The sequence below is a fragment of the Hyperolius riggenbachi genome, chromosome 12, assembly GCF_040937935.1.
Source record: "Hyperolius riggenbachi isolate aHypRig1 chromosome 12, aHypRig1.pri, whole genome shotgun sequence".
NCBI lineage: Eukaryota > Metazoa > Chordata > Amphibia > Anura > Hyperoliidae > Hyperolius > Hyperolius riggenbachi.
In genome coordinates this window covers 16247197-16271355 of record NC_090657.1, presented here as the reverse complement: position 1 = coordinate 16271355, position 24159 = coordinate 16247197, and the positions used below count along the sequence as shown (strand labels likewise).

At 44.4% G+C, this 24159-nt stretch overlaps 1 protein-coding gene across 1 annotated transcript in view; it reads right to left on the bottom strand.

The window, feature by feature from the left end:
- LOC137540900 (ABC-type organic anion transporter ABCA8-like) overlaps positions 1–24159 on the bottom strand; it is a 199930-nt gene that overhangs the window by 95082 nt on the left and 80689 nt on the right. Inside the window, exons 12-18 of the mRNA XM_068262083.1 lie at positions 17563–17673; positions 13578–13753; positions 13374–13493; positions 11671–11809; positions 10425–10515; positions 9927–10066; positions 6532–6651 (exon numbers count right to left, since the gene is read on the bottom strand). Of these exons, the coding sequence (XP_068118184.1) occupies positions 6532–6651; positions 9927–10066; positions 10425–10515; positions 11671–11809; positions 13374–13493; positions 13578–13753; positions 17563–17673 (897 nt within the window). The remainder of the gene's footprint in view (positions 1–6531; positions 6652–9926; positions 10067–10424; positions 10516–11670; positions 11810–13373; positions 13494–13577; positions 13754–17562; positions 17674–24159) is intronic.

The following is a 24159-nucleotide window of genomic DNA, read 5'->3' as shown; positions in this document are numbered from 1 at the left end:
ATTATCAATATTTGAATTAAATGGCCTTAACTCAAGCCCAAACAAACTCATGTACTACTACTAACCGAATGCCACCCCTGGAGGGGGTCTTTTCAAAAAGTAAGGCATGCTTCAAAGTAGAGGCAGAAGACCCTTGAAGTGGTGTTTAAGGAAGACCTAGTGCATTGTCAGGGCATTTGTTAGAGCTTGGTACAGGCAATGCTTCCATGAATTTATATCTAAGTGTGGCTGCCGCAGTGCTCAGACCATGTTGTTACAAGCACTGACATTTGGCTACAGCAGCTGAAGGCTCCCTGCACACTGCAAATCCGTTTTCCGATTCCGATTCCGATTCCGTTTCCGATTCCGATTCCGTTTCCGATTTTCCTTGAATACATTCAACAGAAAAACGGATCAAAAAACGCAGCATGCAGTTAAGATTAAAAATCTGAATCGGAATCGGATGTAAAAACAGATTAAAAAAGCGGAATCGGAATCTGAATCGCTTGCAGTGTGCAAGAGGCCGAATGGCGCTCGCTGGTGCAGAGCTGTCTAACAAGCACGCAATTCAGCCTCTGCCTAAAGCAGTGGTAGATTTTTTCTTAAAGAGAAAAAAACAAACAAACAGGCAGACAGAGTAGAGACAGATGGCACCCATGAAAGTCTTTCTAATAAATGACAGCTCTTTTTTTGTGTTTTAATTTGCCCAGTAATAAAATGTAAAAACATTTCTCAAAATAATTAAATTACACAACATTTAAGAAAATTTAATTAAACCAAATAAAAATAAATTAAACATTTAAAGAAAACCCAAAAGGTAGCCATACACTGGTCGATTTGCCATCAGATTCGACCAACTGACAGATCCCTATCTGATCGAATCTGATCAGAGAGGGATCGTATGGCTACCTTTACTGCAAACAGATTGTGAACCGATTTCAGCCTGAAACCGTTCACAATCTGTTGTGGTGGTGGTGGTGGTGGTGCTGCCGCCGCTCCCCCTCCCCCCCCCCCCCCCCGCATACATTACCTGCTCCGCCGGCGCGACTCCAGTCCCCAGGTCTCCGCTGTCTTCTCCGCTCTGGTCTCCAGCTCCAGCATGCTTTACTTCTTCCTGCACGGCAGGAAGTTTAAACAGTAGAGCGCCCTCTACTGTTTAAACTTCCTGCCGGGCCGGAGGAACTGAAGCATGTCGGAGACCAGCGCGGACACGGAGCAGCGGTGACCAGGCGTAGACGTGCCGGCGGAGCAGGTAATGTATGCGGCTCTATTGCGTCGGTCATCAGGCAATCGAACGCCGCTAGCGACGCGCTCCCTACCCGCGGGCGATCGACGCTAGTTTTCCGCACGGAGTGATCGACGGGATCGGACGAAAAGGATCGAAATTCGGCGTGTAGCGCGAAAGATTGGCAGCAGATTCGATCCCAGTCATCGAATCTGCTGTCGAAACGGCGGCGAATCGGGCCAGTGTATGGCCACCTTAACTCTAGCAGAGCACACAGTAAACAGTCTTTATTCCAGATAAAGTTGCTGAAGGAATTCCCTTCTCTATGTTCAGTGTTTGTTTGTTTAGACAGATCAAAGTGTCTAATCAGTTCTTATCAGCAACTGTGAATAGACTGTATTACATACTTCCCATCAGTTCTTATCAGCAACTGTGAATAGACTGTATTACATACTTCCCATCAGTTCTTATCAGCAACTGTGAATAGACTGTATTACATACTTCCCATCAGTTCTTATCAGCAACTGTGAATAGACTGTATTACATACTTCCCATCAGTTCTTATCAGCAACTGTGAATAGACTGTATTGCATACTTCCCATCAGTTCTTATCAGCAACTGTGAATAGACTGTATTGCATACTTCCCATCAGTTCTTATCAGCAACTGTGAATAGACTGTATTACATACTTCCCATCAGTTCTTATCAGCAACTGTGAATAGACTGTATTACATACTTCCCATCAGTTCTTATCAGCAACTGTGAATAGACTGTATTACATACTTCCCATCAGTTCTTATCAGCAACTGTGAATAGACTGTATTGCATACATTCCATACAGTAAACACTGAGGCTTAACCCTCCCAGTGCTTTCTGCTCTACCTTTGACAACAATGGGATGATTTGTATATTCAGCAGTGATGCACTGTGGGACACCTCCTATGCTCACTCCAACCTGAATAATAGCAAATACCTTCAGTTCTAAGAGGGGAAAAGTCTGTTCTTCCTTTGTACAGTAGAGCAATAAACCCATTACCTCTTCCTTGCCGGCCCAGCTTTCTCACTAAATGACCCCTCCCTAATATAGGGAGTTAAACGTCTGAACACACACACACACCACTACACACACACACACACACACACACACACACACTGTACACACACACACACTGTACACACACACACATACACACACACACTGTACACACACACACACACTGTACACACACACACACTACACACACACACACACACACACACACACACACACACCACACACACACACACACACACACACACACACACACACACACACACACACTGTACACACACACACACACACACACACACACTGTACACACACACACACACACACACACACACACACACACACACACACACACACACACACACACACACACACACACACACACTGTACACACACTGTACACACACACACACACACCACACACACACTGTCAGCGCCCTTACATGCTAACTCAACCCTGAATCCCAGATCCATCTGCTGTCCGATTGGACTATTAACAAAAGACTTATACTTACAGTTTTGAAAAGGACACAGTAATACCATAGACTGCTCAGACTTTTTTCCTAATATTTTACTATATCAATCTGTTCATTTGCTATCTCATTTTTGTCATTTTTATGTCATCTTTCATCTGTATCCCATTTCAAATTGGACCCATTTAAAATCAGCTGCAACTGCATTTAATCGGTCCATTTTCAATCTTCATATAAAGTGCAACCAAATTTGCATGTACTGACAAAAAATTGCAATTCATTGATCAGATCTATAAAAAAACATTTTTTTTAAAATGTCTATTGTCCCTGTGAAAGTATCTTCATAAACCATCTTTTAGTTAGATAAGTCCAACAAATTAGTACCATGCGCTAGGTTTTGTGGAAAGGATTGAAAAACCCTAGTCAAGGGGAGCCTCACAGTGGTACTACAGATCAAGAACAAACAAACAATCCACTGAAGTCTCAAAATATCAATCACTTTAATTAAATTCTGCGTACAGATCCCCTATAAACCCCACTAAAAAGAGCAGCCTGTGATGTATCACTATACCAAATACACAGCCGGCATGTGTCAATCAAACAACCATGCACATCAACCACACAGTCCTGCATATAGTCCATAAAACTCCCGGGAGCAATGAAAAATTCATCATAACATTCCACAGATAGAAAAATGGTATGCTGGGTGATGTGGGTATGATAGTCCGGAATTGCACTCTTCAATAAACTTTGCTGGGATCATGGACAACAGATATATCCTGCATGCAATATGCTCTTGACATATAATTCTGTGATAGATCAACTTAACAGTTGATGGTGCCATTAGTCATGATGAGTGGAGGTTCATGAAGGTTGATCACTACAGAACTCCAGTGTTGTATTTGCTGCCCAAATTGCACAAGAATCCTGAGACTCCTCCTGGCCGTCCGATAGTTTCGGCGGTCGGAGGTCCATTTGAAAAAGTATCGACGCTTTTGGACACGAATCTGGAGGATTTGGTCAGTGAATTACCGTCTTACACGCGACACGTATTGTTCCTGACAAATGACTTGCTGATACATCCGACGGATCTACTTGTAGGCATTGATGTAGAGGGATTGTACACCTCAATCCCACATGATGTGGGGTTGAGTGCAGTGGAATTCTTCTTCAAAAATGTGGGGGCAATGCAGCCTGGAAGATGTCAGCTTATCATGGATCTCCTAGAAATGGTACTTACCTTAAACTGTTTCAGGTTTGACGGTGTGTATACTACCGCCAGACCAGGGGGACGTCGATGGGCGCGGCGTGCGCCCCGGCCTATGCATGCCTTCATCTTGGCTTGTGGGAGCGTCAGGAAGTATATTCGAATGTGGTGTTTGGGGCGCACGCCGTGGCCTGGATTCGATATATTGATGACGTCTTCATGGTCTGGCGGGGTACAGGAGAGGATCTTGAGGTCTTCTTAGACCAACTAAATATGAATGATAGGAACATTGTACTTACGTATACCATTGACGACAAAGAAATTAGCTTCCTGGATTTGTTGATCAGAAAGGACATTGACAGATTGAGTACTGTTACCTACAGGAAACCGACAACAGGGAATACTCTGCTTCACGCCTCTAGCTTTCACCCATCCTCACTCCTACAGGGGATACCGTTCGGCCAACTTTTACGGGTCAGACGGAACTGCAGTAGAGAGGATGATTATGTGAAGGAGGCTGATGAGATGTGTAGCAGATTTTCCAGACGTGGCTATAGACAGGAAGTCTTGGATAAAGCAAGAGATCGCAGTGACAATACCCCGAGGAGTTCATTGCTGTCATATGAGAAGGAGGGGGGTAAATCAAAGAATGAGAACCTTCGGTTAATTACACAGTATGGCATGCATTGGTATCAACTTAGGAGAGTATTGGCCAAACATTGGCACATTCTGAGGCTGGACCCCAAGATAATTGAGGTGGTTGGGGACTTTCCCAGAATGGCGGCTAAGAGAGCACCCAACCTTCGCGATATGCTTGTGCAATCGGAGTATCGGTCGGTAAGCAGGCAATCGGCGAGGATGTGGTTGGGTCCCTCTACGCGACCTCTGGGAATGTTCCCATGTGGGAAATGTAGTGTCTGTCACCTGGTTCACCGATCCAACGTGTTTGTTGATGCGCGATCGAGACGATCATACGATGTTCGGACGTTTATAAATTGCGAGAGCAGATTTGCCGTGTATATGATTGAGTGCCCGTGTGGCTTGAAATATATCGGGAAAACTACATGTATGATCAAACAACGGATACAACAGCATGTTGGGAATATCAAAGCAGGTGACGAGGCAAGCCCACTGGGACTACATTTTAAACTTTTTCATGATAAGAACCCGGATTGTTTGCGATTTAAGGGTATCGTGAAATTGCAAATTCCCACCAGGGGAGGGGATCTGGATAGAAGACTGTGCCAGATTGAGTCCAGCTGGATCTTTAGGTTGGGTACTGTTATGCCTGATGGATTAAACTCTGACCTTTCACTAGCACCTTTTTTACCAACATGAGAATGGATATGGTGTGCTTGGTGCGGAAGGTGTACTTGAATCTGTTGTTCATATGCCGCTTGATTGGTTAACTAATGAGTCTGCTGCATTTTGTGGTTGCTGAATTGATGCTTTGCATTTGATGGAGTATATGGGTGTAAAAAGACAGGGGAATGAAAAAAAACAACAAAAGAAGTATAAAATCTTTGACTTTTTTGCTGGGTCTGTTAGCCCGTTATGGTGGAGTGACTACTGTCTTCAAGAAGATCTGACAATGTTTGATATGTGAACAGGATGCGGACTGTATCTTAGCAATATTGCTTCCACTTTAGCTCTCCCTATGCAAACTATGCTATTTGCTGAACTGAAGGAACTGTAAAAATACGTATTCCATCCTCTGATGTTGCCCTCTGATGCAGAGACAACCAATCAGCATGACTGAGAGGTGTGGCTATGCCTAAGGGAGGAGGTGCAGAGGGGCTTAAAACAACGTGATGGTGCCGCTCACGTGACCGTCTGAAGAAGCCCGGATGTACGGGCGATACTAGTTACGGAGAGAGGGCAGCGTGATGACGTCATCCCTGTGCACAGTCCGGATACAACTCGGAAATTGAGAAGAGCGGAGGCTGCGGCAGGCGTGGTATGGGAACAGACACCTCAGCATTCTCCCGGCGATGAGCCAGCCGGTGGAGTGATACAAAGACGATCGATACCCACTGAGGTTGTGAGACACTCTTGGGCACCGTGGTATACTGTCTGGAGGTGGTGAGAGCCCTCTATACAACGCTCTTGTGCTTCTGCCTATATGCTTAGCTTTGCCTCAGCCCAGCTTACCGCTTGCTTTGCTGTTGAGTTGATCTATCACAGAATTATATGTCAAGAGCATATTGCATGCAGGATATATCTGTTGTCCATGATCCCAGCAAAGTTTATTGAAGAGTGCAATTCCGGACTATCATACCCACATCACCCAGCATACCATTTTTCTATCTGTGGAATGTTATAATGAATTTTTCATTGCTCCCGGGAGTCTTATGGACTATATGCAGGACTGTGTGGTTGATGTGCATGGTTGTTTGATTGACACATGCCGGCTGTGTAGTTGGTATAGTGATACATCACAGGCTGCTCTTTTTAGTGGGGTTTATAGGGGATCTGTACGCAGAATTTAATTAAAGTGATTGATACTTTGAGACTTCAGTGGATTGTTTGTTTGTTCTTTTAGTGAGAGAACGGGGGCTCCTGTTACAGCTGCCAGAATTACCTGTTGACGTAAACCCACCTCCTTTTTCAATCTCCGCCTCTCCTTCTAGTTTCAGGAACACGTCATCCAGTGTAGTCATGGAAACGCCATAACTAACAATGTTCTTACCGATGTGGTTATCCAAGTCAGAGAAAAGAGCTGAACAAAATACAAAAAATGCATTACCAACCAAATATTCTGTTTCATGAGTTCACATTAGTGTTGGGCGAACAGTGTTCGCCACTGTTCGGGTTCGCCCGGATTTTGGCCTGTTCGGGTTCGGTTCGGCACCCCCCGAACACCTCATGGTGTTCGGGAGGGTGTTCGGCCACGCTGCCCGAACCCGAACAGGCCTTCTGTGTTCGGCCGAACACAGCCGTGTCCGGCCGAACAAAGCCCCCTATAGGGTCCCAGCATAAAGGGAGAGAGCATGCCCCAAGCGCGGGGGGGGGGGGGTCGGAAATGCCCCCCACCCCTCCCTGCTAAGCTCTCCCTTCTGCTGGACCCTATAAAATTACATTGAAGTCCCCCAAAGTACCTGGCAGGAGGAGGGCAGGAAGCGGGCAGCCGGAGATCACAGGCGCTAGTACCATCTGGTACTTCCGCCCTCTCTCTGACGCACTTCCTGTTTACATTTGTAAGTTGCGTCAAGAGAGAGCAGAAGTACTGCGATGACGCGTACGAGGGTACGTGTCATCATGTAGATGGAACTAGCGCCTGTGATCTCCGGCTGCCCGCTTCCTGCCCTCCTCCTGCCAGGTACTTTGGGGGACTTCAATGTAATTTTATAGGGTCCAGCAGAAGGGAGAGCTTAGCGGGGAGGGGGGCATTTCCGACCCCCCGCGCTCGGGGCATGCTCTCCCTTTATGCTGGGACCCTATAGGGGGCCCCAAAGGGACATGTTCGGGTTGGGTTTGGGGTTCGGCCCGAACATGCCGAATATCGGGGGCATGTTCGGCCGAACCACCCCGAACCCGAACATCTGGATGTTCGCCCAACACTAGTTCACATATGCCATCATCCTTTATCCCACTTCAGAGAACTCCTTAAATGCTTTAGGACCACGGTGATTGAAATCTATGCCCTGTTTTGGTGGGTTCCTGGGTGGCAGGGCGTAGATTTCAATCACCGCCGCAGTGCGCATCCACCGTTTCCATCGCTCCCCGCTGATCGCGCCGCTCAAACCCGACGTCTCTCGCCGCAGCTCACTGGCTCTGCCTGTCTCTATGATGGCAGAGCCATGTGAGCCAGTCAGGAGCTGATTTCATTGGCTTCTGGCCGTGTCTATCAATGTAGGCCGCTCCCATTGGCTTACATTGATAGACACGGTCAGGAGCCAATGAAATCGGCTCCTGACCGGCTCATATGACTCTGCCGCCATAGAGGCAGCAGAGTCTATGTCAGGAGGATCCCAGCGTGCGGCGGTGATGGCGGTTGCAGAGGGTATGCGCGGCGATTCGTCAGGATTCCGTTGGTATTGTACCAGCGGCTCCCTTAAGGACCAGAGACCGCTGGTACTTAAGTGGTTAACTTAAGTTAAAAAGAAAAGTAATTTATAAAGTATTAAACAGAATGAGTTTTTGTTTAAATAAAAATATATATTTTTTAAGCGGACCTAAACTCTTGCACAAGGAAAACACATATTTGCTGAGAAATTCACAAAATTGTGTGTGAAATTGTGTGTCGTTCGAGAGATGAGCCTGTCTAATTACCCCATATTAGCAAGTAATCAGCAAGTATAAATCAAGGTCGTCAGCTGTGCCATTGTTCTGTGCTAATATATAAACACAGAAGGTTAACCTTTTCTGTGCTCCCAGGAAGTAAACACTGCAAGTTTACTGTAGGAGTTCTTTAAATGGAACCCGAGGTGAGAGGGATGAACAAAGCCTTGTAAACAAAGCCAGTTGCCTGGCAGTCCTGTTTATCTTCTGGCATAAGTAGTGTCTGACTCCAAACCCTGAAACAAGCATATGGATAATCCAGTAAGACCTAAATCGGCTGAGTCGGAGTAACTGATCTGCTGCATGCTTGTTCAGGGTCTATGGCTAAAAGTATGAGACACAGGATTAGGAGGACTGCCAGGCAACTGGTTTGTTTAAAAAATAAATAAATATGGAAGCCTCCATATTCCTCTCACCTCGGGTTCCCTTTAAGTTGTAACAAAGAAATGGTTTTTTTTTCTGTAAAGATTATTATGCTATTAGAGCTTTTAGAGCAGAGAGGAAATTCTGAATTTAGGTCCACTTTCATTTACTAACTGGGTTTATTGATAGAACATTAAAAAAGCAACTTAAAATGATAAGGCACTGCAAATGAATATTTCACATTTTCTAAGGTATTAAGATTGTGAGTTTTGTAAATAAAAACGGTTCCTGTTTTACTGCTTTGTAGTAAGCAAGGATGTGCTCACGAGTAGTTACGGGTAGTTAGCTACTCGAATTTGTAATTCTAATGAGGCTTAATTGCCTCAGGTGTGTGCATGGGAGACAGGGAGTTAATTACCCAGATGTTACCCAGATGTCCGCCGCTTCTATGCGTATCACACTCTCGCACGCGTCCAATGAGATGCGTTCCACGACTCACTACCGCGCACTTCCTCCTTCCGGATGAAGCTGTACATGTACAAGCCAGACAGGTCTGTGTGCAGGGGCGTAACAATAGAGACTGCAAGGGATGCAGCCACAGGGGGCACTATCCTGAGAGACTGACAACTAAGGGCAAGGAGAGAAAAAAACTTTCTGCTCTCTGCACAATTGTTCTAATGACTGCATCTACTCAGCTACTGATAAGGAATCATACAAAGTTTTGTAGACAAAGGAGGGGGCCACATCCAAAGGTGGGAGGGGGCCCCATCCAAAGTTTTGCAGGGGGGCCCAGTAGTTTCTAGTTACGCCCCTGTCTGTGTGTATCAGTGTATGTTTTACTTTGTGGAATCTAATAGTCTATATTTTAGCAAGGGGATTTTAACAAAACACTAAAGAAGTGAAATTGAGCGATATGACTTAGAGATTAGTGTAGTTAGTGCTTAGTGCATGAATGGCACCAACTGGGTAGTGTCAAAAATATTACATAAATCCAATGGAACTGGGGCTAGAATTTGTAAAATCTTGTTAAAATCCCATCCTACCTCTTCAATCTTACTGCAAAGGGGCCACTATTTTGTCTGCCACTGGCTTCATGTGTCATGACCATACTGCTTTGTATGATTTCAAGCCAAAAGCACGTACATTAGAAATCAATGAAAGCCATTTAGGTGCAGTTTTAGTCCTTTGCACAAGGAATTCCCCATTTCCCTCAATCACACGAAATTGAAACTCCTGATTTCATCTTTTATGGGCTAGTTTTAATATTGCCCCTCCTGGCAAGTAAGCCTAGGTACTTCTGAATTTGTGGTATAAACATTTTGCCCTCCACATGTGACCGGAATTCTGTACCTGGGAAAGAGTCCATGTTCTGGAATGGCAGGGTAAAGGTGACATCCTCGACATTCTGTGTGGCCAGCTTGGCACTGGAGATGTGTTGCTTTATGAGAGATGCCATAGCCTCGATGTTACTTGATGGAGTCATCTGTATTCTGGCCACCAAGAGAGAGGAAAAAAGAGATGATGTCAGGAGGATTGTGATCACAGACTCTAGGAGATCTCAATCAAGCTCCTAAATTGATTTATTTCCATCCTGAACATGGCCTATGTGATCATGAATAATCTGTAAACAACTACTGCCTGAATTTTCTAAAAACAACCAATCATTTCATCCGCTTTGTTTTTTAGACTACTTCAGAGATGGTGCTCCAGTATCTGTCTGCCACATGGTGCAAACATTTCAAATCTGAATATGGGTTATTTGATGTCCCTTTTAATTGAATCGCTGTCTTTTTGCTGAGCCCCAGTTCCCACCCACAGTTTGAATTGTAGTTTCGGTGCCAGGCTTACCTCAGGTGATAGCCGATGCCCCATTTCCGCTTTAGGAAGAATGAGCTGCCAACGCATTTTAGCCTCCCATTAGAAAGAACAGCCTTTCGGTCTGGAATCCAAGAAGAGAAAAAGTATTAGGCACAGCAGACAGACAAATGCATTTTCATTGTAGACCATAATTTTGTGTTCAGTATTGGGGTTTAGTTTGTGAATTAGCAGGTTAGATACATAGGTGAGATAACATACTGTATTTTTTCAACATCAGTTTAAAAGATACAAAATGAATGAGCACCCAACCGATGAATGTTCACAAGATTTGACATCAGTCTGCCTGCAGAGTGACTGTTGGCCTCGCTACAACGCCATAACAATAGTCCGCGCGATCTCCACTATTTTGGGGGGTGGGGAGGATGCAGTGTCTAAGGGGACAGGGGGCTCATCCCCACCTCTATGCGTTAGAGGTGGGGTTAATTGCCACCACGAATGTTGGGCTAGGTAATGGGGGTGAGGAACTCATAAAGGTACTGTATCTGGGAGTCTACTCTAATTAGGTGACTTTCAGATGCCTGCCCTTTACCCATTAATAAGGTAAAGAGGGTACAACCTATTTAATGGTAAATGTAGAGAACATTTCAACTTCATTTAAAAAAAATTAAAACACTTTTTTCCCCCATCCTCACTTCTTTCTTCTGTGATTTCTTTCTTTCTTCTCCTTTAATCTTGATCAAATAATCACCTCCACACCAGACTACCACTGCAGCTCATCTTTACTGCTGCTTCTCTGACAGATACTTTTGGCCCCATAGAATCGTTCTGGAATGCAGGTCTGCCAGGCTTTGTTGCAAGTCCCCCCCCCCCCCAGCAGCGACAATACTGTCACAACCACCCATTGCTCTGCAATACAGGGAGCCTCTGCAAAGCAGCTTTGTGCCCTCCCCTCCCCCCCCCCCCCCCCCCCATTGGTCTACATGTATCATGCTTGATTCCATATTCATCATCAGCTATTGCAATCAATAATTGGAGACCATGTGACATCACCCTCAAGTTCCGGGTTTCCTTTGTCACAGCAGCTTGCCATTCAGTCCTCAGCCACTGGGGGTCTTCTGAAGGCATTCAGCACTGTAGACAAAGTAACCTTTTAGATACAATTTCAGTTGTATGTACAGTTGATACGATCGGCGATCTCTTTCAGAGATTGGGTATGCTGCCACCACTTCTCAAGACTGTGAGAAGACATGATTTGAAATCTACCTAGTCCTCCTACCCGCTAAGATGTCAGCCTCATCCATGAACTGGGTGCTGAACAGGGTGACCCGTCCAGCTTTTCTCTTCTTCAGCATAGACCACACATGATGCCTGGAGAACGGGTCCAGACCAGCAGTCGGTTCATCCAGCAGAAGAACCTAGTTTGAGTAGATTAAAAAAATAGAAAGATAATTGGACTATCTGGAGTTCCTACCAAATTCATGCTGACGGAATAATTTAGCAGCCTACAGCTAAGATGAAGGAAGAAGGAAATGTATCCAAAGGAATAATGAAAAGAAGATTGTGTTCCTCAAGGAGGAAGTGAAGACCACAGGCAAGCTGAATAGAGTATATAACAGCGGATTGAAACGAGAAGTATAAGAGAATGGAGAGTTGGAGACAAGGCTGAAAAAGAGAAAAGGGAGATGCAAATGCGAGAGGCCATTTGTAGAGGCCAAAGCCTATTAAGGGCTGTAAATGCCAGCAGGAGAAATATTATTTACAGTTCTACTAGAAAATTTAAGTAGAAGGTACGGTAGTGGGGAAAAGTCAGTTTTTAGTTTTATTCATTGAGTAAAACTCTTTTCTGGTGCAATCAATTCATGTCATTCCATTGTAAATTTCTCATGTGCTCAGGATCATTGTCCTGTTGCATGATCCGCAGGGTTGGACCACGACAGATGTGAGAGAGGCACCAGCCTTGCGTGCAGCAGCAAAGAGGTTGCGAGTGTGCAAACTGTGCATTTGAATCATTGAAGCCGCAGTCATGCTCAATGGCAAAGTAGACATGCATCAGTCTGCACAGCTCAATCACGCTTCGATCTGCTGCTGTCACAGGATGCTGACTGGGACTGAAAGGCAACATCAGTGCTGGGCCATCACTATTCATTCTGTGATACAAGAGGTGGCAGAAGAAGGTTTAATGAACCAATCAAATCTTGCCAAGGTAGCATTAAAACTACATACATTTGCATAATCATGCAACAACTTGAAATTGTTTGCCTCTGATTTACCATTCCTAGTGGCAATTAGATAATAGAGACCACATGGCCTTAGGTAGGACAAGACGTGTGTAGCTTCTGTAGTGTTTACTCAGTGGTTTGTAACTAGATTTATTACTTGAACCAATGACAATCCTCTTTGTTGCTAAAGATTCCCATTTGGTCTATTGCAGCCCAGTGGAGATCCCCATGCTTCTGTCGGCTTAATTAGCTATTAGTATATAAATTAAATAACTTCCAATTTTTATTACAGAAAGGAAGGGGAGGTTTCTGGAGATCACAATGTGCCTTCCAGAGGGAAAAAAAGACAGAGGGCACTAAGAGCCCTATATAGTGTAGCAAGTTAAGTTTGGAGAAAATTTAAGTTTGAAATAACAAATCGTTTCTATTACGGTACTGTACCCCTGAAGGATAAGGACATAAGAGATGGTAGGAAGCATGAGACCATCTCAGGGATAGGAAAGGAAGGAGCAGCAACAAAACAAATGTAGAGGATTCCAATTCTTTCCACTCTGTATAATTTCTTATGTGTGGTTGTCACTGCCCATTGGAAAGTGAGGGAGACATGGACAGCAGCTCAACCAACAGAAGACTTTCCCGAAAGGAGCGCTATCCACTCATACGCTATTTACATCAACCATTTTCCACTTGAGACGAGCACCACATATACATTTTTATATACAAAGTTTGGAATTATTTTAAAAGAAGAGTTCTTTGTCACCTCTGGGTCTCCGAGTACAGCAATAGCTAGTGTCAGTTTCCTCCTCTGGCCTCCACTCAGTTTGTTGGCTCTCAGATGCTGAAGGTCTTCAATGTCCAACTCAGAAAGGACCTTTTCTACCTAAGAAATAAATTTATTACAAAATTGTATAGATTTTCCACTTAAAAGGTAAATATTTCTAAACCAACTCTCGCCAATCCATACCTCAGTCTTAATTTTCTTGTAAGGAATTCCTTTAATCATTGCAAAAAATTGCAGATTCTCCTTTACGGTGAGAAGGTCAAAGTTGACATCAAACTGCGGGCAAACACCAATCTTTTTGCGGATCTCCTGCAGGTCACTTAGGTCTGATAGCTGATGGTTATAAATCGTAGCCAGTCCTATGACAGATAGAAATAATTCATTCCTTCAGTCTGAAGGTCACTCTGACAAAAAACTAATATTCCAAGTATAGAGGTGGAACCATAGACTGTATTCACCTACCAGGTTTTTTAAAAAATCACAAACAAAATATTTTCTGGCAGTAATTTGTGTCTTGAACGTTCCTTCAATGGTTAGATAGCTCAGGGCAGTATGGATATCCGCACCTCCCCAATGGTGAGATTTCTCTGTCTTCTACTGCCCCCCCCCCCCCCCCCCCAATAATGTTAAGATTTCTCTGAAATAATCTGTTCCTCTGTACATTCCATCCCAATACTGAATAGTGACACTGTGCTCAGGAGTGGCACAATAATGTTAAACGTAATTCAACACATACCAATACCAGAAGTGTAGCTTAGAAGCTCTGGGCCCCCAGTGTGAGTTTTACATTGGGCCCCCTGGGGCGCTCTATGTATAACAATTCATGTAAAGCACCAAAACCTGCCAAGGACAGCTGCAGTGTCAAAGAGGTGTAAGAACAGTCTATTAATGGTTACAACCAGGGCCGGTTCTAGACCTTTTGCTGCCTGAGGCAAACTTGTGAGATGCCGCCCCCCCCTCCAGTATAATAGCCCTCCCCCAGAATAGGTAGCTTGGAGAGGGTAGCAGGCAGGAATGGGGGCAGAAGGCACAGTGGTGGGGAGGGGGGTCGGGCCCCCCCCTCCGTCACCTGGGTCCCCCGATCTGCGCTCTCCCTCCAGCTATTAAGCGCAGCTGCGTAGTATCATCAGGCAGCGGGCGGGGATGCCTCACCTCTTCGCTTTCCACTCTTGTTACTTCCTGCAATCCCGTCCACTTGCAGTACAGTGGGCGGCATTGTAGGAAGTGACAAGAGTGGAACGCACGCTGGTATGCGGAAGAGGTGAGTCAGCCCCGCCCGCTGCGTGATGATACTATGCTGCTGTGCTTAATAGCTAGAGGGGGAGCGCAAATTGGGGGACTCAGGTGAGGGAGGGGGGTCTGACCCCCCCTCTCCGCCACTGTGCTCAATACCCTCTTCCTGCCAGCTACCCCCTCCAGCTCAGCGCCCCCCCCCCCACCCACGGCCTGGCCGCCGCCCCCCTGACTTTGCCGCCTGAGGAACCCGCCTCACCCCAACTTATGGGCGGCCTGGCCCTGGTTACAACTAATCAAAGCATATACAGGGGTGATCATAACCTGCTTAGCACCAATAAAGAGCTGATAAAGTAGTTAAAGGATGGCCCCTACTTGGACCCTCTGATCCAGTGGCCCTGGTGTGGTTGCTACCTCTACTTCACCACTGGCCAATACTGAAAAGTGACACCACTCAGGAGTAACACAATAAGATTCAACTTTATTCAGTAGATGCAAAAGACAATTTCAACCCACTAAAAACAAGGGTCTGGGTTGTGGGTGATGCGATTGCTATGTGTATGGGAGCTCTCCACCCCTTGTTTTTAGTGGGTTTTAATTGTCTTTTGCATCTGTTGAATAAAGTTGTGCTACTCCTGAGCAGTGTCACTTTTAAGTATTGCTTTTGCAGTCGTGTAATGCTTACTATGAGGATGAGTATGGCAGGTTGTTATGGATTGTCCAATGTACGTTCCTCAATGGTGAGATTTCTTTGCAGTAGTTTGTGCCTCTAAGGGCCCTTTTACACTTAATCAGTTGCTCTCAGTTAAAACTGATTTTTAAAGTAATGTTCATGATTTCCTATGGCACCTTTCACACTTAACGCGTTTTAACTGAAATCTACTCCCAATGCACTGCTATGGAAAAAAGTGTACCAACGCGCACTAACGCGTACTAACACACACTAACGCGTACCAACTGATTAAGTGTAAATGGGCCCTTACCCTCACACAACAGTAAGATTTACTTCAGTAGCTTGAGTCTTCTCTCCCACAGTGGTGAAAGTTTGGGCTGTAGTTTCTACTTTTGTCAATCCAAGCCCCTTACACGCTCATAGGAGTTCTGGTTCACCATGAGCTTGCTGGGTAGTGTTGATCGAACAGTGTTCGACACTGTTCGTTATTCCCCAAATATCGGGGTGTTCGGGTCACTGGGTAGTCTGTAACCCTTTAACAATGGTGAGGTTTCCCAGCAGTAGTTTGTGTCTCGCTTCCTCTCACAGTAGTGCATTTTCAATACAGTAAATTGTGTCTCTATGATCCCAAATTGGTTAGATTTCCATGCAGTGGGTTGTGTCTATCTATGCTACTGCCACATCGATGACATTTCTTACCAAAAATTGATTCCTCTGTCCCTTCCATAATGGTTTATTTCCATGAAGTTGTTTGCATCTCCTCCTCTCCCATAGTGGCAATATTGTTCTATGGTAGCTTGTGTTTCCTTCCCTCCCATAATGTTGAACTCTCCCTGCGGTGGTTTGGGTCTCTGTTTATTCTACACACAAGCTCTCTAGCTCTTTATTTCTCCACTAACCCATTTGCAAGATTTCCTTCCAGTAGTTTGTTTCAGCCCAGCTGATGAGTGAGATTTGCCAAAATTGTGTCTCCGCTGTCATTAGTTAAAGTCAACCCAGGATGAAAATAATCAAATGAGATAAACAATTGGATCTGTCTTCCTACTCCTAATCCCCCCCCCCCCCTTTTTTTTTAGATATCTTAAGGTTGTTGTTTTTTTTTTTTGTATAAACATTTACAAAGCATATGTAATGTTTTGTAGTCTCTGCAAAACTGCAGTGTCTTATGCTAGGTACACATGATGCGTTTTTTCGGTAGATTTTCCGTCCAATCAATTTTTGATTCGATTTTCCGGTCGATTTCCTGCTCGAGTCTCTTATCTTTTCTTATCCATTTCAACTCACTTCTATGAGAAATCGACCAGAAAGGGGATCGAAAATAATATCGGACATGATGGAAATGATCTATCGAACCGTCTATCTGCCGAAAAATCGTATGGTGAGTACCTGGCATAAGAGTCCCAGAGCAAAAATACATGAACTAATGATCTTTTTTTCTATCCCTTGCAGTCAGAAGCCCAGTTATCTGCTTAGGAAAGTGTTTTATAGATTTAATTTATCATCAGTGAGCCAGACTGGAGAAAAAGTGTCAGTGCCAAAACTGAACATTAACTCTTTTAGGCATGAAAAAAAGGAAAAGGAGCACAGCATACAACTTCTCATTCTCTCTCTGTCATGTTCCCCAGATAACAAGATAACAGAATCAATCTGATTTGAGTGACCGGAAGGCACGGGGGGGGGGGGGGGGGGGGCATAGTGCTGTGGCGCCCATGGCATCAGCCTTGCCTGTACCCCTCTAGATATGCCTCTGTATATATACTTCTATCTCATCATGTCACATGTCATTTCGGGTACACTTTAAATTTCCCTGCAGTAGCTTGCTTTTCTCTCCTTCCCACAATGTTCAGACTTCCCAGCAGTAGTTTGTGCCTGCTCCCCTACCACAGTGAAGATTTATCTTTTCAGTAGTATCTCCTCCACTCCCCACAATGAAGAGATTTCCCTGCATAAGTTTGTCCCTCCCCTCCAATGGGGAGATTTCCCTGCAGTCATTTGTACTCTCCAGCAACGGTGGTCTGTAATCTAGAGATGGTCATTGATGATTTATGATTTTAGCTTTTACGCAAATGTGCTACAAAAAGAAGTTGCAATTAGGCCAAACAAATGCACTTACTGCCGATTTGGCCCATTTCCAAGATGCAAGAGATTTGCATTACATATGCATGGAAACCTGAGTACTTAGTATCACATTGATCATCTATGGTGTGTGGACCAGGCCAAAGCCCCAACCCGGTAAACCAATCATGTGTAAACAAATCTTACCGCTAGAAGCTCTGTTCATTCCACTGAGTATATTCAGCAAGGTTGTCTTTCCAGCTCCGCTGTGGCCCAGCAATGCCGTGATTTGTCCCTCATATATGTCCAGATGCAGACCTGGAGGTAAAGCACACACATATTTTCTATGTCATATTGGTAACCAATAGCTTGGGCAACATTGCAGGGCAAGGCTGACGGCATGTTCTTTTGCTATGCAGGGGGGCAGGACATCAACAGAGCAGCACACGAGTGATGTCACGCGAGAGCTGGGTGAGTGGTGAGAACAAGGATCTCGAGAGAGGCCAGGGGCTGCCGTACAAATGCTGGATTCTCAGAGCCGATCGCTGTCAGCCACTTTAGCAGAGTTTCATCTAGCATGTGTAGGGAGCTTTCAGCAGATTTATTGCGTGGTCCCCAGAACATTAAATGGGGTATCCTCTTAACATTTTATTCAGCCTAGCAAACTAGGAAGACCATACGTGCTTCTACAAACCTAGAATGATTTAAAAATTGTCTATTAAAAAAAGTGACGCTACGGTAACATGGAGGCCATATGCGTTTTCTTTTAAACACGCATGTTTCTGACTGAAGTCTGACCGGATTAGCCCCATACTTGTTTCAGGTGTGAGATTCAGACACATCTGCAGCCAAAGAGATCAGCAGGACTGCCAGGCAACTGGTATTGTTTAAAAGAATACAAATATGGCAGCCTTCACATCCCTCTCAGTTCTGGGGCAATTTGAGTTCTTGAGAGCTTGTCCCATAGCCACTTTTTTTGTTGGATTAATACTGAAATTTAGTTTTTTTATGTGACTAGACTCATCACACTGGATGATGTCCACCCAGCAATAATAGAAATATGGCCGCTCTTTCTGTTCTGTTGCGGTGAAGCAGTGGCAGTGCGCTTACCACCCTGTAGCAAATCATTTTTAACAAATCACTCAGGAATTCCTCTTTTCTGATTAATAGAGATTACTGAAAATGCCTTAGCATATCGGATTCAATGGCCTCAATTCACAAATAATGAATTTATAGGACTGCTTTATTCTTGCACCGCAGATATTTTGCCAACTGATGTTTTATATCAGATCTCTAAGTCTTTTATCTTACGTAGTACAGGTACTCCCTGACTTACGAACGACCCGCAGATACGAACGGCATGGATTCTGTGATTCTGTGGGGACAAGTCAAAAAATAAAATTTTTCAAATTGGACTTGTAGTTTTTGAGAAAATCGATTTTAAAAAATTCAAAGAAAAAATGGCTTTTAAACTTATATAAGAAGGTACAGGGGGCAGAGGTGACACAGAGGGGGACACTGGAGGCACAGGGGGGCACAGAGGAGGTACAGGGGAAAGAGATGGCACAATGTTCCGACTTAAGAACAGATTCAGGTTAAGAACAAACCTACAGTCCCATTTCTTTCTTTAACTGGGGACTACCTGTATTAAAAATATGTAAAATACGGATTCATTATTTCATGGGGTGGTTTGTGGATACATGTGGTGTTTTATTCCTTATTGCAATGCTCAGGAAATAGAAGGCAGGTGCGAAACAAGTAGCATTTGTTAGGATATTGGACATGTGAATTGCATCACTTAAACCTTAGAATATTGTGAATGGAGATAGAAGTCCGAATAAAAAAACCAATCGCGATCAATCTTTACATAAAAAGTCATAAAAATTAGGGAAATTCTGAAAAGATGTGTTAATTCTCTTATTTTTCTGGATTTCGCTTTTCCTCCCTTTCTGTCCTAAAGTAAGAGTGAATTGGCTCGGAGCGTCCTTAGGGTCACTCTTACATTGAGACGCTGTCTTATTGACCTGAGGAAGCAGGTGGATGCCCATGAAACACACTGTTCAGCATTTTTGAATAAACAGACAGTTGTTGACCCTTTATTGTGGCCAGTCTCCCCTCCATGCCCCTATTATAGCCCTGTTCACAGCTTCCACTGGTTCTAGTGTGAGTTGAGGCGCCTGTGCTGTTCACTCACGCAACCTCGTGCATAATGGGAAATGGTTTGTTTCTACATTTTCCCATCCACTAACCCATTTTTCTGGAGTACGAGCTAACCACACCAAATCAAGCGAACTCTTCTCTTGGTTGATTGGTTCCGTATTTTCAAGCTGTAATCCGTGATTGCCGTTCCGCACCCCAGTTTAGTGAGTACTCTATTTGTTATCTTTCCTTTCTGCGTCACTTTACAGAATACACCATAAGGGGCTCCGGAGGGGTTTCTTTCTCTGCCCAAGAAGAATGACAGGTATTCCAGACCACAATCATTTGATAATAATTCATTCTAATATTTTAAGTTACCCATGCATTTAACCTCCCTAGCGGTACGCAGTTTCAGAGGCTGCGTCCGCGGGAGGATTTTTTAAAAATAAAATGCCCTTTTTTATGTATTAGCTAGCACTTCGCTAGCTAACTATGTCCCCCAAGTCTCGCCGTACCTAAATAAACACCCCGATCGCCGCCAGCAATATTTACCGCTCCGCGATCCCGCGAGAGCCGTAGCTTCACAATTCAGCTTCACTCGTCGCTATGGCAACGATTGGACATGACGTCTGACGTCATCGACGTCATGACGTCATGCGCAGTCCAGATCCTCCCCATAGCGAAGCCTGGAGATGATTGGGAGGCTGCGCCATCGCGGGATCCCTGGGGGGTACGTATTACGGCGGCACTCGGGGGCGCTCGGAGGGAGCAAAGAAACTTTGGGGACATAGCTAGCCAAGTGCTAGCTTAAGCCTATAAAACAAATTTTATTTTAAAAAAATCCTCCCGGGGCCATGTGAACCTCTGTGGCGACTAGCCCGAGCATAGGTTAAAGCCTTTTTGTCACAAAATGCATCTGCTGGTGAATTTCCTGAACAATTGATGAACTTCCTCCATTTCGCCAGCAGATGTCATCTGTGTCCTCAGAGTTTGAAACTGCTTGAACTATTCCCTGCCACCAGCAGAGGTCTCACTCGCAAGAACTGTTATTGCAGTTTTAATGAGGGCAGCTCTGTGATCACCTGGACTCTGTCATCTGACTTTCTTGGACACTATTTAAGCTGCCTTAACAGACCAATCTGGGCTAGCTCATCAAAGTCTGATCCTGAGTCAAAGTCTGTTCTCAATGTCCGTTCCTGATCCTGAGTTCTAGCCTTCTGGTCTTGTTCCTGATCCTGAATCCTAGCCTTGTATCCTGTCTTGAGTCTTAGCCTTGTATCTGCTCTGATCGTGTTTGACCTGTTTTCTGTATCTGACTAACCCTTTGCCTAAGCGATTATATCTTGTTTGTATCTCTGGTTTGACCCTGCATGTATGACGTTCCGTTGCCTGCCGATTATAATTCTGATGCTCTGTCTCTGTATATAATGTATATGATTCTCATGTGTATATATTAGTCAGGTTTGGGGTTCAGTGTGCACACTATATTGTTATGCTTGGATACCTTTGCATATTATCCTATATGCAGGGGGTCCATAGCATCTGCAATACCTGATATATTCTGCTTACATAAACTTAATACTAATTGTTTATGCATCCTGATGGTCAGATTCTCTGTATAAACTTAATCTTGTTTATGCGTCCTGTTTGTTTGATTCTCTGCATGATCTTAATGCTGATTGTTTGTTTGTAAGCTGTGTAACTGTTTAGTTGCATAACTCTGTGCATGAACTTAATGTGCAACATTTATGCTGATTACAATAAATCTTTATGTTTATTCCTTTAATTGCAGTCTCAGTGTTTCTTGCATACTGACAGAGCAATCTTCCTTGCGATTCCCTTGCATTGCACACCAATGCATCAGAATCATGACAGATGAGCTAGCCACAAAAAAATTCTGTCAGAAGGAAATACTGAGAGTAGTTTTGCCGCCATGGGAATTAAATGAAATTATGCAAATATCGATTATCATTGCTGTTTGGCTGAGGATGATGAAAGTTTCTGTTTTGATAAGTTGTATGACTATTCACATGATGATTTGGTGCAAAGTATTAGGCAGATCAATTCATATGTCCAGCAGGGAGAATTCCTTGAATCTGATGTTCAGTCTTTGTTAAAAATTCTACACACTCTTGAATTTATGAGGTCTCCCACCACCTACCAAATTTATCAAGCCTCTGTAACCAATTCCTTGCCAGTTCCTCTTCCCTGCAAAATTCCCACAGCAGTATTAAACCAGAGCAAACCAAATAATGTTCCAGCCACCTCCATGCAGACCGTTCACCCTAAAACTTATGCTCTGGATAATGAATCTGCCTATAACAAGAGTTCATGGGATCCTCCTTTTGTAAAATGGGAAATAGAGGCCTTAGTTTTTGAGATGGAATGTGATGAGGAATCATTTATTGATTATTACTTTGATACCAGTGAGAACTTTTTGAATGAATGCATAGATTCTGCATCCACTTTAGTTGATATGGGGGTTTGTATGAATGACTTTGTGGCTCCCTTAATTGATATCTGGAAAGATCTATTGCGTGAAAATATCCCTCCTTCTGATGATTCTGACAGTCAGTTTATGCCGTACTCAGTAATCAATGATAGTTCAGTCAGATCCAGTAAATTTTCTAGTGTTAAAAGTGACAGGGATTGTGTTCTTGATTTTTCCTCTGAGCCTGTTAAACCGCATGCGGATGCATACCTGAGTGATTTGAATGACTCCATTGATCAAGGAATCTGCAAAGGTCAAGCATGTTTTGATATGACTGCTGAAGAGATTGATGCTTATTATTGGTATTTAAATGATGACAGGACAAGTTTCATGGAATTTTATTGCAAACAGAATGTGGAATTTGTAACCAAATGTCTGCTGAGTGTTAAATCCATGTGTGCGAATGGTCTTTGTAAGCATGAAGCTGCTTCTGCCTTAATAATCGCTTGGCAAAGGGTTCTGTCTTCTCATTTTCATGTTTCTCCTTCTTCCGTTAACTGTACTCACCTCTGGCCAGAACTCACAATCTGCAGCAGTTAAAGTCACACCTATTACTAAGGGAGACTCAACGTGTCCGTTGCCCTTAGCAACCAGTTATAAAGACTCTGTCTCGTCAGGATCCAACCGTCAAAGGAGACCTACTTCCTTGCAAACTGCAGTCAGAACTACACCTTGGTCCTGGCAAATATCATTAGAAAATAAGTCATCATCCAAAAAGAAAAAGAAAAAGAAATTCTTTCCTACCAACTCCAATTCCAGTCGTGTGCAGCCTCCAGTCGATTCCAGTCGTGTGCAGCCTCCAGTCGATTCCAGTCGTGTGCAGCACCCAGCTGATTCTAGTCGTGTGCAGCCTCCGTCCAAGTCGGTACAGACTCCATGCAGGTCGGTGCAGACTCCATGCAGCTCCATACAGACTCCAGTTGATTTGTGTCCTCAGCAATCTCCAGTCAGTCCTGAGCAGTCCCTCGCCTTTCTCTGTGGACTCTTTCATGGACTAGATTTGCTGACAGTGGGTCAGCCTGGCAGGCCGGAAAACCCTAAGCATGTTCATCCTGCAGTATCCAGTCCTGCAGAGTGTTGCTTCTTGCCTGCAGAACTTTGCTCCTTGCCTGCAGAACTTTGCTCCCAGTCCGCACAGGCTCAGTTCACACAGTTTCAGTGCCAGTCCGCACAGACTGTATTGGGATCTCAGCCAACGGTTCAGCCAAGCGCTCAGCCAACGGTCCAGCCAAGCGCTCAGCCAACGGTCTAGCCAAGCGCTCAGCCAACGGCCCAGCCAAGTGCTCAACCAAAGGTCCAGATCCATGAGGTTACACAGTCTGCTGTCCTGTCTGAGACTACTGAGTCTGCTGTCCTGTCTGAAGCGTCCCAACCTGTTAACTTGCCTAAAGGTCTCCAGTTTGATCTTCAACATTATTTGTTACCTGATGACCCTGAATCTACTCAGCCCATCATTTTGCCTGTTACCTTGTTTATGTTTGTACACTTTTTCGCCCTTGCCCTCCTTGGCCTTGCCTTTCTGCCCAGTATGTCCTGGGATCCTGGTGGACGTGAGTTCATATGGAGCGTCCGGAGACCGCTCCTTGAGGAGGGGGTAATGTCACAAAATGCATCTGCTGGTGAATTTCCTGAACTATTGATGAACTTCCTCCATTTCGCCAGCAGATGTCATCTGTGTCCTCAGAGTTTGAAACTGCTTGAACTATTCTCTGCCACCAGCAGAGGTCTCACTCGCAAGAACTGTTATTGCAGTTTTAATGAGGGCAGCTCTGTGATCACCTGGACTCTGTCATCTGACTTTCTTGGACACTATTTAAGCTGCCTTAACAGACCACTCTGGGCTAGCTCATCAAAGTCTGATCCTGAGTCAAAGTCTGTTCTCAATGTCCGTTCCTGATCCTGAGTTCTAGCCTTCTGGTCTTGTTCCTGATCCTGAATCCTAGCCTTGTATCCTGTCTTGAGTCTTAGCCTTGTATCTGCTCTGATCGTGTTTGACCTGTTTTCTGTATCTGACTAACCCTTTGCCTAAGCGATTATATCTTGTTTGTATCTCTGGTTTGACCCTGCATGTATGACGTTCCGTTGCCTGCCGATTATAATTCTGATGCTCTGTCTCTGTATATAATGTATATGATTCTCATGTGTATATATTAGTCAGGTTTGGGGTTCAGTGT